Here is a 12,441-nt window from a genome sequence, read left to right on the forward strand (position 1 = left end):
TCCGATGACTTCACAACGCTAATGTTGCACTTATTTTCCCTTTAGATTTATAATTACTGCCGTCTTATTTTGAATAACTAACTCCAATGCTAAATGGATCAATATACAAGTCTTTTTCTGTTAAAATATGAACTGAAATAATAGAATTCTTTGCAATTATGTTGCAGATACTATTCCAGTAAGGCCATCAAACTCTGCAAATGATTTGACAACAGAATTAACTTTAGTGCCAGAGCTTTCAAGTGGGACTCGGGACATAAAGGAATTAAGTTTAGAAAGAAAAAGAATTAGAGCAGATACGAGTCCTTTGACTACCAAGAAAAAAAGAAGAATTTTAGTCTCTGATCACAGCAAAAAGAAGTTGAAACATCGCCAAAAAATTCAGACCAAAAACTTGGCTACAAAACTTGCACAAAGTCATACATTATTCATTTACCAGCAAACCGCTACTAGCCCAGAGGTCATTAGGAATGAGTCAATGGCAGACGTATCTATCGTGGACAAACAAAGTTTAGTCATTGCTATTCATAAAGCTACAGAAAGGTCCGAGACTGAGATCCCAGAACAAAATCATTGTTCCTCAAGAGATGTCCATTTACCAACAATTGTATGTAGTAATAAAGACAGTCCACATTCAAAAGACTTGCAAGTAAATGAGGCGCCTAGAGATCTGGAGAGTCTTTTGAATCTGGAACTCACAAACATGGACGAGGGACTAGAAAGCAATTTTTATTTCGACACAAAGCACCTGTTTAGCAGACAGTGCAGAGGCACCCACACTTTGAGCAGGCATAGAAAAAAAGCTAGTCAGCTTACAGGCTCGCTGGCCAATCACTTGACAAGTTCTAGGGAGAATGACGTGAAAAGATACAACAGCGGATTCAATGTTCAGAGTAAGGGAAGTGAACTCACTCAAACTCAACTAAGGGACAGAACTAACGTCAGACAGTGTGAGACGTTTCGTATCGCTGGTTCCAAAGCTACTGATAATCAAGTACCTAAAAAACTTAACGAGTTTCTTCAGAGCAGAGGTTCTACTGACTTCTACCTCCAGCAGGTGTCCAGGTCCATAGGGTCGACAGTGACTAACAGTACGCAATCAAGCGAAGACGAGGAGAGACTAATAGCGGTTTTGGAGCAGCCTCTTAGAAAAAATCACAGCCGTAGCAGGGGGAAGACTGCTGCATCATCCGACAGTTCCAAGCAGGCTTGGCTTTGCCAAACTTGTTTATCACAGGAGAGTGAAGATCCTAAAGAATTTCTCGATGTTGGTTTCAAACAAGGAACTGTCTCTGGATCATACAGTGCAGTGAAAGTGCTGACACAATCGGAACTAATAACTACCAATACAGAGAAAGAGAGCATTGAAGTCAACAGTGATCAGTATATTCAGTGTACTGTTCCCTGCGATGCTGTAGTGAAATATGATATCGTGGCAGAAGAGGATGAGACCACATCTTTGGTTGCCACAAAACCTTCATCGAAGAAAACTGATTCTTTAGGCCAACACGATATTGAAATGTCTGTAAAATATGACACTGGAATTCCATTGAATTACGGCAGATATAAGAATAATATGCCAGTTAGGCTTAATAGTTTTGTGTCACTTAGACAGGATTGTGACGTGCTAGTCACACATGACTTGGATGTTACAGTCAAACATGACAGGGTTGTGTCAGCCAAACATGACAGGGATGTGGCAACCAAATATGACAGGGATGTGACAGCCAAACATGACAGGGATGTGGCAGTCAAACATGACAGGGATGTGTCAGTCAAACATGACAGGGATGTGGCAGCCAAACATGACAGGGATGTGTCAGTCAAACATGACAGGGATGTGGCAGTCAAACATGACAGGGATGTGGCAGTCAAACATGACAGGGATGTGGCAGTCAAACATGACAGGGATGTGGCAGCCAAACATGACAGGGATGTGACAGTCAAACATGACAGGGATGTGTCAGCCAAACATGACAGGGATGTGTCAGCCAAACATGACAGGGATGTGGTAGCCAAACATGACAGGGATGTGGCAGCCAAACATGACAGGGATGTTACAGCCAAACATGACAGGGATGTGGTAGCCAAACATGACAGGGATGTGGCTGTCAAACATGACAGGGATGTGGCAGTCAAACATGACAGGGATGTTACTGCCAAACATGACAGGTCTGTGTCAGCCAAACATGACAGGGATGTGGTAGCCAAACATGACAAGGATGTGGTAGCCAAACATGACAGGGATGTGGTAGCCAAACATGACAGGGATGTGGCTGTCAAACATGACAGGGATGTGACAGTCAAACATGACAGGGATGTGGTAGCCAAACATGACAGGGATGTGGCAGCCAAACATGACAGGGATGTTACAGCCAAACATGACAGGGATGTGGTAGCCAAACATGACAGGAATGTGGCAGCCAAACATGACAGGGATGTGGTAGCCAAACATGACAGGGATGTGGCTGTCAAACATGACAGGGATGTTACAGCCAAACATGACAGGTCTGTGTCAGCCAAACATGACAGGGATGTGGTAGCCAAACATGACAAGGATGTGGTAGCCAAACATGACAGGGATGTGGTAGCCAAACATGACAGGGATGTGACAGTCAAACATGACAGGGATGTGGCAGTCAAACATGACAGGGATGACAAACTCAACATTGACGTTTCAATTACAAAAGATCGAGACTTGATGGCCATTCGCGATATGGATTTTACTACTAAACGAGATAGAGATTTGAAAATAAAACACGATAGAGGTGATGTATCACTCAAACATCACAGAGATGTGTCAGACAGAGATGTGTCACTCAAACATCACAGAGATTTGTCAGACAGAGATGTGTCACTCAAACATCACAGAGATTTGTCAGACAGAGATATGTCACTCAAACATCACAGAGATGTGTCAGACAGAGATGTGTCACTCAAACACCACAGAGATGTGTCAGACAGAGATGTGTCACTCAAACACCACAGAGATGTGTCAGACAGAGATGTGTCACTCAAACACCACAGAGATGTGTCAGACAGAGATGTGTCACTCAAACACCACAGAGATGTGTCAGACAGAGATGTGTCACTCAAACATCACAGAGATTTGTCAGACAGAGATATGTCCCTCAAACATCACAGAGATTTGTCAGACAGAGATGTGTCGCTCATACATCACATAGATGTGTCAGACAGAGATGTGTCACTCAAACATCAAAGAGATGTGTCTAATAGAGATGTGTTATTCAAACATGACCGGGATGTGTCAGTCAGAGATGTGTCTGAAAGAGATTTGTCACTCAAACATCAAAGAGACGTGTCTGAAAGAGATTTGTCACTCAAACATCAAAGAGACGTGTCTGAAAGAGATTTGTCACTCAAACATCAAAGAGATGTGTCTGAAAGAGATTTGTCACTCAAACATCAAAGAGATGTGTCTGAAAGAGATTTGTCACTCAAACATCAAAGAGATGTGTCCGATAGAGATTTGTCACTCAAACATCACAGAGATGTGTCAGACAGAGATATGTCACTCAAACATCAAAAAGATGTGTCTGATAGAGTTGTGTCAGTGAAACATGACAGGGATGTGCCAGTCAAACATGACAGGGATGTGCCAGTCAAACATGACAGGGATGTGTCAGTCAGAGATGTGTCGAGCAAGCATGACAGGGATATGTTAGTCAAACACGATAGAAATGCGTTCATTAAACGTCCCAAAGATAGAGATGTATTGATCAAATACACTGATGATGTGATAGTCAAACATGATAGAAACATGTCAGTTGAACATGATAGGAACATGTCAATCAAACATAAGAAAGAGAAATTAATGAAAAGTAAAAGTTTTGCGTCAGTCAAACGTGACACTGATTCGTCAGACAATAATGGAAGCTGTGTGTCACTCAACCGAGGTAGTAGTCACTTGTCAATCAAATATAATAAAGATGTTTCAGTCCTCTATGACAATCATGTGGGATCCAAAAGTGATGTGACTCTTAAACATAAAAATGACATTTCAATCAGTCATCTGACACATTATATAACTAAGTATGAAAGGGATGTATTTGGTAGACAGAACATTGCTTCTTTACCTACCTCTGACACTAATAAACTAATACAATTAAAAGGGTTTCCATCTCTCAGTTCTAATAAAGATATTTGTGTTACAAATGAGAGTAATGTCACAGTTCATCAAGGTAGGGATGTGCTCATTCATAAAGATAGAGACGTGGAGAAAGACACGACAGACAAAGTTTCAGCAGTGAATATTGCCATCCACTCCGATATGTTATGTCCTTCATTTATTGATATGGGCACAAAGCCAAATATTGTCATGAACGTAGGTCGAGACACAAAGAATGCCTACTTGCTGAAGTCTCCAGGATTTGATCTAGAGTCCCGGCCAAATTCTTTCTCAAGCATAGGTCGAGACTTAAAGGATGCCCACTTGCTAAAGTCTCCAGGACTTGATCTAGAGACGTGGACAAATTCTTTCTCAAGCATTGGTCAAGACATAAAGGATGCCCACTTGCTGAAGTCCCCAGCACTTGATCTAGAGTATCGGCCAAACTCTCTTTCGAACCATAGCCGAGAAACACATGAAGTCCACTTTTCAGAAATGTTTCTTACGCAGTCAACTATCGACAAGATCTATGCAGAAAACGACAGGTCTCCAATGGAAGACATGGAGGCAGTCGAAAAGCAGAGGAGCAATCCGTCTACTAGTTCAAGCTCCATCGTACTCAGTTGGATAGGAAGTGATATCTCTCAGACTGACAATGTCCTTGCTGGGGCCGAGTCTAACGCCCAGGATGTGGACTGCTCAGCGAGTGAGAAGGTTCTCAAAAAAATGGGCAGTTCAACAAGCACCGGTCTAACAGTACACGTTGCCAAGGACTATTGCCAGATCAGATACAATCAAAGCAACATTGCCCAGATAAAGATTGACCCTATCCTGAATTATAACAAGACACGTAGCAATGCTTACATGCAAAGCACATGTTGGGATGACCAAGAAACTAACCAAGCCGCGAAAAACAAAGTTGAGACGCCGATCGCTTTTTCCTTACAGCAAGACGGGATGAAAACTATGATAGTTAAGTCAGTTGATGAATCGAAAGAAGCAACCAATCACGACTCGTCGGTGGATCATGCGGCATTGTTTCATAGCAACCAAAAATCTTGCCTGATAGGGTTTCCGTTCACCTGTGTTCAGAAACAAGATTCTTTCTGTGCCTTACTCTCTAACTGTCGCTCGTCTGGTAAGAGAACTTACAACAGATTTGGTTATCCTCACAGCAAGGTTCTCTCTTATCAAAGGAACAAGTCAGAAAACATGACGCAGATCAAAACTAAGATTAAGTCAGAACAAACTCAAGCTTCCGATACTGTTTTAAACTCGTCTCACGGAAGCAAGATCGTGGACTCAGAAAAAGAGTGTGCAAAGCAGGCACCACCAAGAAAAGACAACTCTACAAAACCCGAGAAAGAACGAGATTATAAAACACGCGAACAAATCAAACATAAATTTGATCCAAACAAACGACTTCGAAAAGTTTTGCCGTTGAATCCATCCACAAGTCTAAAACTTGCAGAAAACACGGTGCACCTACCTCAACAGAAACATTCTCCAACTTCGGAAAATTCTCCTTCGGCTAGATCGTGCAATTCTTCCAAGACACGACTTTCTTCTTTGGGATTACGTACTCATTCGACAGCTTTAAACTATAAAAAGCCTGACTGTGAACCAGGGAGTGACAGGACAAGGTCCACACCTCAATATGTCCCTCAGCTTTGGCCTGTGACAGACAATCTGTCTTGGCCGCTGACTTCGCAATGCATAGCAAATGAGGTGCCAAATAACAAAGATTCTCTCAGCGAGCCCGTAAATTGTACTAATAATAAGACCATTCAATCCGAGACAAATACTGCCACAGAGAATAATTCAACGCTTCAGATGCACCCACAACGGAAACCCCGGGAAGAAACTTTCGTTTTAGATAATGTAGCTTCAACTACGACGACAGTTAAAACTATCGTTGAAATGTTTGAGAAAAGAAAGAAGTCCTAGGTGCTACTACTGAGGCTTGAATGACGACAAAACTCAATGGATCACATCTGTGGTAATGGTAATAACTACCTGCTAGTTTGTCTGTCACCCATTGTTTGTTTATTGTATGCAGAAAGAACAGAGAAAGAGTTCAATGAAATGTTTGGACTCAGGTTTTACCCAAGAACAAAACCCGAAAATAAAATAAATTAATGAAGGTGATTTTCTTTTGTTTTTTTTTGGATTTTCACATTTGTTTTTTTATATCGGCATTCCACCAAATGGCGTTGTTGACTTAAAATGTTCAATTTTTATTTTCTTTTAGGAGGCAGGTAGGGATCTGGTTCCAAAACTAACCTGACATGTAGGGCCTATGTGTACGGGAAATGTCAAACAGAGGCCTAACCTGACATGTATGTGTACGGGAAATGTCAAACAGAGGCCTAACCTGACATGTATGTGTACGGGAAATGTCAAACAGAGGCCTAACCTGACATGTATGTGTACGGGAAATGTCAGAGGCCTAACCTGACATGTATGTGTACGGGAAATGTCAAACAGAGGCCTAACCTGACATGTATGTGTACGGGAAATGTCAAACAGAGGCCTACATTTCAATTAAAGCTTATAATTTTATTTTCAAACAACATAGGCCTAAATTTGTATTTTTAGACCTACGTTTAGAATTTCCACCTAAATATAGACTAATTATGTGTTAAATACAACTTTTCTTTTTTTACTTACAACAACTCAAAGTTGCAATTGCTAGTTACATCTCCACATTCACATCCCAACCCTCCAGATTCACGTGTCCAAGATTACTGTACCCCCCTCCCCACTTATAAGTTTAAAAACAACAAAATTCTTGCATCATTTTCTTGCAATATTATATTCTGAATTTATATTAAAACTCAAAACAGATTTGTAACTACACGTATGACAAGGTTGAACTCATAATAAACATGTGCACAAAATAGATCAGATGTTTCTTAGTGTGCACAAAATAGACCAGTGCACAAAATAGACCAGTGCACAAAATAGATCAGGTGTGTCTAAATGTGCAATCTGCTCTGTGTATTGAAATATTGCACTCAACCGTTCAAGATAAATCTAACTTTTTTTTTCTAAAAAAAGTAAATTACAAAAGTCAATCAATGCCTAGAGTTGAGGATTGTGTTTTATTGACATTAAGACACGCTCTATCAAAATACAATCACATAACATGGTAGATTATAATAACATTATAATTAGCATTAAAATCACCATAACAAGTTGTTGTGTTTTTTTTTTGCATTATTATCAATGGCTGTAACATGGTTTATTGATCTCATAATAATATTACTATGAGCCAGTGAAAAAAATATTCTTAAAGCTTTTTGATAAATGTGTACAAGCATAATAGCATTTGCAGTAGTTCAAGATACAGTTTTGGAAATAAGCAAAAACACATTTCTTCAATACTATGTTAGTTAGTCCTACATACCCTCCAGATTCACATGTCCAAGATTACTGTACCCCCCCTCCCCACTTATAAGTTTAAAAACAACAAAATTCTTGCATCATTTTCTTGCAATATTATATTCTGAATTTATATTAAAACTCAAAACAGATTTGTAACTACACGTATGACAAGGTTGAACTCATAATAAACATGTGCACATAATAGATCAGATGTTTCTTAGTGTGCACAAAATAGACCAGTGCACAAAATAGATAAGGTGTGTCTAAATGTGCAATCTGCTCTGTGTATTGAAATATTGCACTCAACCGTTCAAGATAAATCAGTTTTGGAAATAAGCAAAAACACAATTCTTCAATACTATGTTAGTTAGTCCTACATAGTTGTAGGGAAGTAGTTGAAAGGCAATCCGTATGTGCTGTAGCTCCTAGTTAATAATAACTGTAGCTGCTAGTTGATAATGAGCTGTAGCTCCTAGTTAATAATGAGCTTTAGCTGCTATTTAATAAAGAGCTGTAGCTGCTATTTGATAATGAGCTGTAGCTGCAGGTTCCTTATTAACTATAGGTACTAGCTGATATAACAAAATCTGTTAAAAATATCAAGAATACAATAAACTTGCAATGTATTAATGAGGTGATAATGAATGGCACAAATCAACATTAAGAATGATTCCATTTAGAAGAAGGCCAGAAAGCAAAAAACAAAACAACAGCAAAATAAAATATGTATATAAAAAACAAACTAAAATAAAACCCAACTGTTCACCCTTTAGACACACACACAAATTAGAAACTAATTGTTCACACATTGAGACACACACAAATTAGAAACTAATTGTTCACACATTGAGACACACACAAATTAGAAACTAATTGTTCACACATTGAGACACACACAAATTAGAAACTAATTGTTCACACATTGAGACACACACAAATTAGAAACTAATTGTTCACACATTGAGAAACACACAAATTAGAAACTAATTGTTCACACATTAAGAGACACACAAATTAGAAACTAATTGTTCACACATTAAGAGACACACAAATTAGAAACTAATTGTTCACACATTAACAGACTACAAAATGTATTTAGGATCTTTGCACTGTGAAAATCTAAATCCCAATTCTTTCATCAAAATGATTCCAATGTATTACTATAGGAATTGGTTTCCTAAACAGAATATCCTCTGCACTTTTCTGTTTTCCTTAAATTTCTTTACCTAGAGATGGATTGGATTCTAATCTTATTCATTGATTTAATGTTTTAAAAAATGTGAATTGAATTAAAAACAACTTTAAAAGGCTGAGAGTTTATATGCTTTTAAGTTTAAAGACAAGGGGGTATTTATCAATAATTATTTATAATTCATGTAACTTTCTTTGATATTTTTAAACTACATTGTTACTAAGCAATCCAAAACGGACATTCAGAAAATGAAGTATTCATGTATATGGTCTATGTTAAGATCTTCTTGAAACTCTCACAAGGCTTGGACTAGCTGTAGAGAAGAAAAGTGATCTGTGAGCTTGTTTTTAAAAGGAAAGAACAAAATACATAAAAAATATGTTAGATTTTATAGTTTGTGGTACTCACTGGCTATTCTACCTATGACACATCTTCAGAAATTTTAAGGGAAATTTTATTGTATTTAATAATAGAAAAAAATTACTACTTAGTAACACAACATCACATTGCTGGTCCCTAATTTGGATAGAAAAGAGGCAGGGTTTGACACTGTAGCACCCATGGTCACTTTTATGCCATTATACAGGGCTTTGCAATTGCCAAAAAGACAAAACTATCTTTGTATTTTTGTTGAAGGTAATCTCCAGAAGTTGTCAGCACACTGTCGAGCAATTTGTTTGGTTTCTTTATTAGTTCTTTTAAATGCTTGTAGAGATTTAAGGCTAGGGTTTGTCAAGTGTACAGACCTCTTTTCTTCAATATAAGGTTCCATCTAGAGTTAGCAGGCACCTGAAGGCCAAGAGGAGGACACAAAGGATGAGAAAGCCTCAGAAAAGATGAAAAAAAAAGACCTTAAAAACTAGGCTTACAATGTATTTAATAAAGCATGACAGTAAATCTACTAGATGGCATTGTTCACAGCAGGCTAGTTTATCATTCAGGTATGTGTACAATCCCAGGCAGAGTCTTTCAGTGTTCACAAAATGCTTGAGAGGGCAATAGTTTGAGAGGAGTAGCTTTTTTTTTTTTTTTTTTTTTTTTTTTACATTCTTGAATAGATAGAGATGAATAGATAGATAGATCTGTTTATAAAAGAGGTAGTCAAAAACTGCCCATCTTTCTGCTATTTTGAAAGATTGAATTTGATGGATCAAAAACAATAGCAATAAACAACAGAGTTTAAGCTGAATGGAGGACATGAATGATATCTAACCCTAACCCTAGGTTCAATCTTTATGAAGTTCACCTTAAAACAATCACATTTTTGCATTCTTGAAGTCCAAAGGCAATAAGTGCTATGCTCTAAATCATATCTCTTAGTTTCTCCCATCTGGTTGAGATGGTCACAAAAGCCCAACAGCAGAAGTGTATCTAGGATTTAGTTCTTTAGTCACATTTCAAAGGGAAAAAAATGTCTCTTGAGCCATAAAATGTTTCAGGGATTTCTGTACAAAAATGTTACTTTTAGGAAGAAAAAAAACAACTAAGTATGGACTGCTTTCAAAAGCTCTATGATAAGGGTTTTAAGACTAAATTAACTTGAGTACAAAAGATATGTGATGAAGACAAACTCATTAAGACCAGATATTGAAGAGTTATCATTGTAAAAATAATGGCTCTTTTTGACATTGTTCACATCTTCATGCTGATTTAACACATTCTTATCACTTATTGTATATGCCAGTAAATCTTAAAAAAAAACAAAAAAAACTTACTTATGAATTTTCTGGTAGAATCATTAAATCCTTTTTTGAGTATTCAATTCTCTCCAAAGACAAGTCAGGATTAAATTCTGTTACATGACTAATAGCTTTCAATAAGGCCTGTTGAAAACATTTCATAAGTGAAATTCTAAGGTTTTAAAAGTATAAATGATGAAAGTCTACTAGACTTATGACAGTGCAAGATTGTATGACCTTCCATGGTACCACCATTAAAGTAATAAAATATGCATATTAAATATAAGAAAAGAATGAAAATGAGATTACATGTAGTAGCACTCTAATTGTTTATTCACAAATAGGATATGCTTTTAGAGATATGCTTTTAGAGATATGCTTTTAGTGCTTTTAGAGGTAGTAATATTTTTCACTTCATTGATATTGAAGCTTGAAAGGGTAGTTGCCTACCTTACTCAACTCTAGCACTGCCATAGCATGTGAAATATGTTTTTCAAGTTTTCATACCAATACTTACAGCAGTATGATCAAAATCTTCTGGAATCTTCTCAACAGGAACAACTGTTTTAGCTTTTTTTGTGGCTTTGTTCTGAATTAAAAAAAAAAAAAAGATTGATTAAAAATCTGAAAAGAATATAATTTTCAAAATCTGTTCTCATTAATTAATTCTTTGCAAACAAAACCAAATATTCCTATTCAAAAGTTTTAAACAAGTATGATGTTATAATCTCCTATGATATTATCAGTACCTTTGGATACATTTAATCAAAATTAGATTGAGAAAATGTTTCTTACACAAGGTGGAAAGAGGCAAGTAGGCTACAGCTACATTGCAAAGAAAAGTTATATTAAAACATTCAAAATTTCTTTATTAATCTAAAGGCAACATTATTGTCACTGCCAATGATAGTATTTCTTTTTTTTTTTAAATTGCAGTATTTTAAAAAACTAAATGCAATATTTCAAAACAACTATTAAATTATATTAATCATTTTGAGGTGATGTAGTTTTAAAACAATCATTAAAAAACTTGAATTGGGTTGGTCAATATTTATTATAATTTCTAATATAGCTACTGTGTAACAGTAAGAATAAGAAACCTCCACCCTCTCCTGCTCAGGGCAATAAAATTACTAAGAAGATAAGCACATGCTGAACATGTTTTTTTTTCTTTTAACTGTGGTCCTAAACTATTTGTCTTTAGTATAAGGTCTTTTTAGGTCTAGCAGTTTATGAGACAAGTAATGTGAAATGTTTCTTTGAAGATATAAACCAAAGCACTAGTTCACCAACTCTCCCACTTGAAGATGAAGACAAAAATATCAAATATTAAAGGATTATTATTTACCATGTGCATGGAACAACTAAGCCTTTTACACAATCAAAATGACCAGCTATATATTTTTTTCCAAAACTAATTTTTTAAATTTATTCATCAAAAAAGTTTCCTTTTGATAAAAGCAAACTACAAATGCATACTATTTTTAAAATAATTTTTGAAAACACTGAAATGCACTATTAAGATTGCTCAAACACTCACTCATATGGAATTTTTAAATGATGGTGATAATCTAGATAATGTAGATCTAAGCTCATTGCTTTGAATGATTAAATAAATATTTTCAATATCAAAGGATATAATTTTGAATTGATTTATTTTAATGAGTAGAAAGTAGATTCATTAAATCTTTAAACAAAAATGGCAAATAATAAGCTTTCTCTAGTCTTACATCCTAGAACTCAAAATGAATATTAAATTTACCTTTTCCTTTGAACCAAGTTGAGGGTTCCTTTCACCACAGATACCTCCTGCTGTTGCAAGTTGACCCTATAAAATATTTTAATATATTTTTTGTAGACATACCCAGAAAGATGTATTTAAAATTTTAATTACATTATAGACTAATTAGACTTACATCATAGAAATATAATGTGATAAGTCCTTTTTTATCAGATGTGGATGAACTTCTGTCTTCTTTAGTGCCCCGCTGTTGAACCTAGAGCATTAACAAAATATTATTGTGTATAATAAAGATATAGACCATAATAAGTGC

General features: G+C 36.4%; 2 protein-coding genes across 7 annotated transcripts in view; one reads left to right on the forward strand and one right to left on the reverse strand.

The window, feature by feature from the left end:
* Nucleotides 1-6,277, forward strand: part of LOC106063160 (titin homolog) — a 28,015-nt gene extending 21,738 nt beyond the window's left edge. Inside the window, exon 6 of one of the 2 annotated variants that reach the window (XM_056029695.1) lies at nt 168-6,273. In XM_056029695.1, coding sequence (XP_055885670.1) covers nt 168-6,076 — 5,909 coding nt within the window. In that variant the 3' untranslated portion in view covers nt 6,077-6,273. Of the gene's footprint in view, nt 1-167 lie in introns of both variants that reach the window. The other variant, XM_056029696.1, reaches the window with a different exon arrangement.
* A 942-nt stretch (nt 6,278-7,219) lies between these two features.
* The window catches only part of LOC106050254 (uncharacterized), a 75,972-nt gene continuing 70,750 nt past the window's right edge, over nt 7,220-12,441 (reverse strand). For all 5 annotated transcript variants that reach the window (XM_056029699.1, XM_056029701.1, XM_056029698.1 and 2 more), the window contains exons 29-33: nt 12,304-12,384; nt 12,150-12,215; nt 10,905-10,976; nt 10,424-10,531; nt 7,220-9,021 (exon numbers count right to left, since the gene is read on the reverse strand). In XM_056029699.1, the coding sequence (XP_055885674.1) occupies nt 10,424-10,531; nt 10,905-10,976; nt 12,150-12,215; nt 12,304-12,384 (327 nt within the window). In that variant the 3' untranslated portion in view covers nt 7,220-9,021. The remainder of the gene's footprint in view (nt 9,022-10,423; nt 10,532-10,904; nt 10,977-12,149; nt 12,216-12,303; nt 12,385-12,441) is intronic.

This window comes from Biomphalaria glabrata, chromosome 5 (genome assembly GCF_947242115.1).
Source record: "Biomphalaria glabrata chromosome 5, xgBioGlab47.1, whole genome shotgun sequence".
NCBI classification, from domain to species: domain Eukaryota; kingdom Metazoa; phylum Mollusca; class Gastropoda; family Planorbidae; genus Biomphalaria; species Biomphalaria glabrata.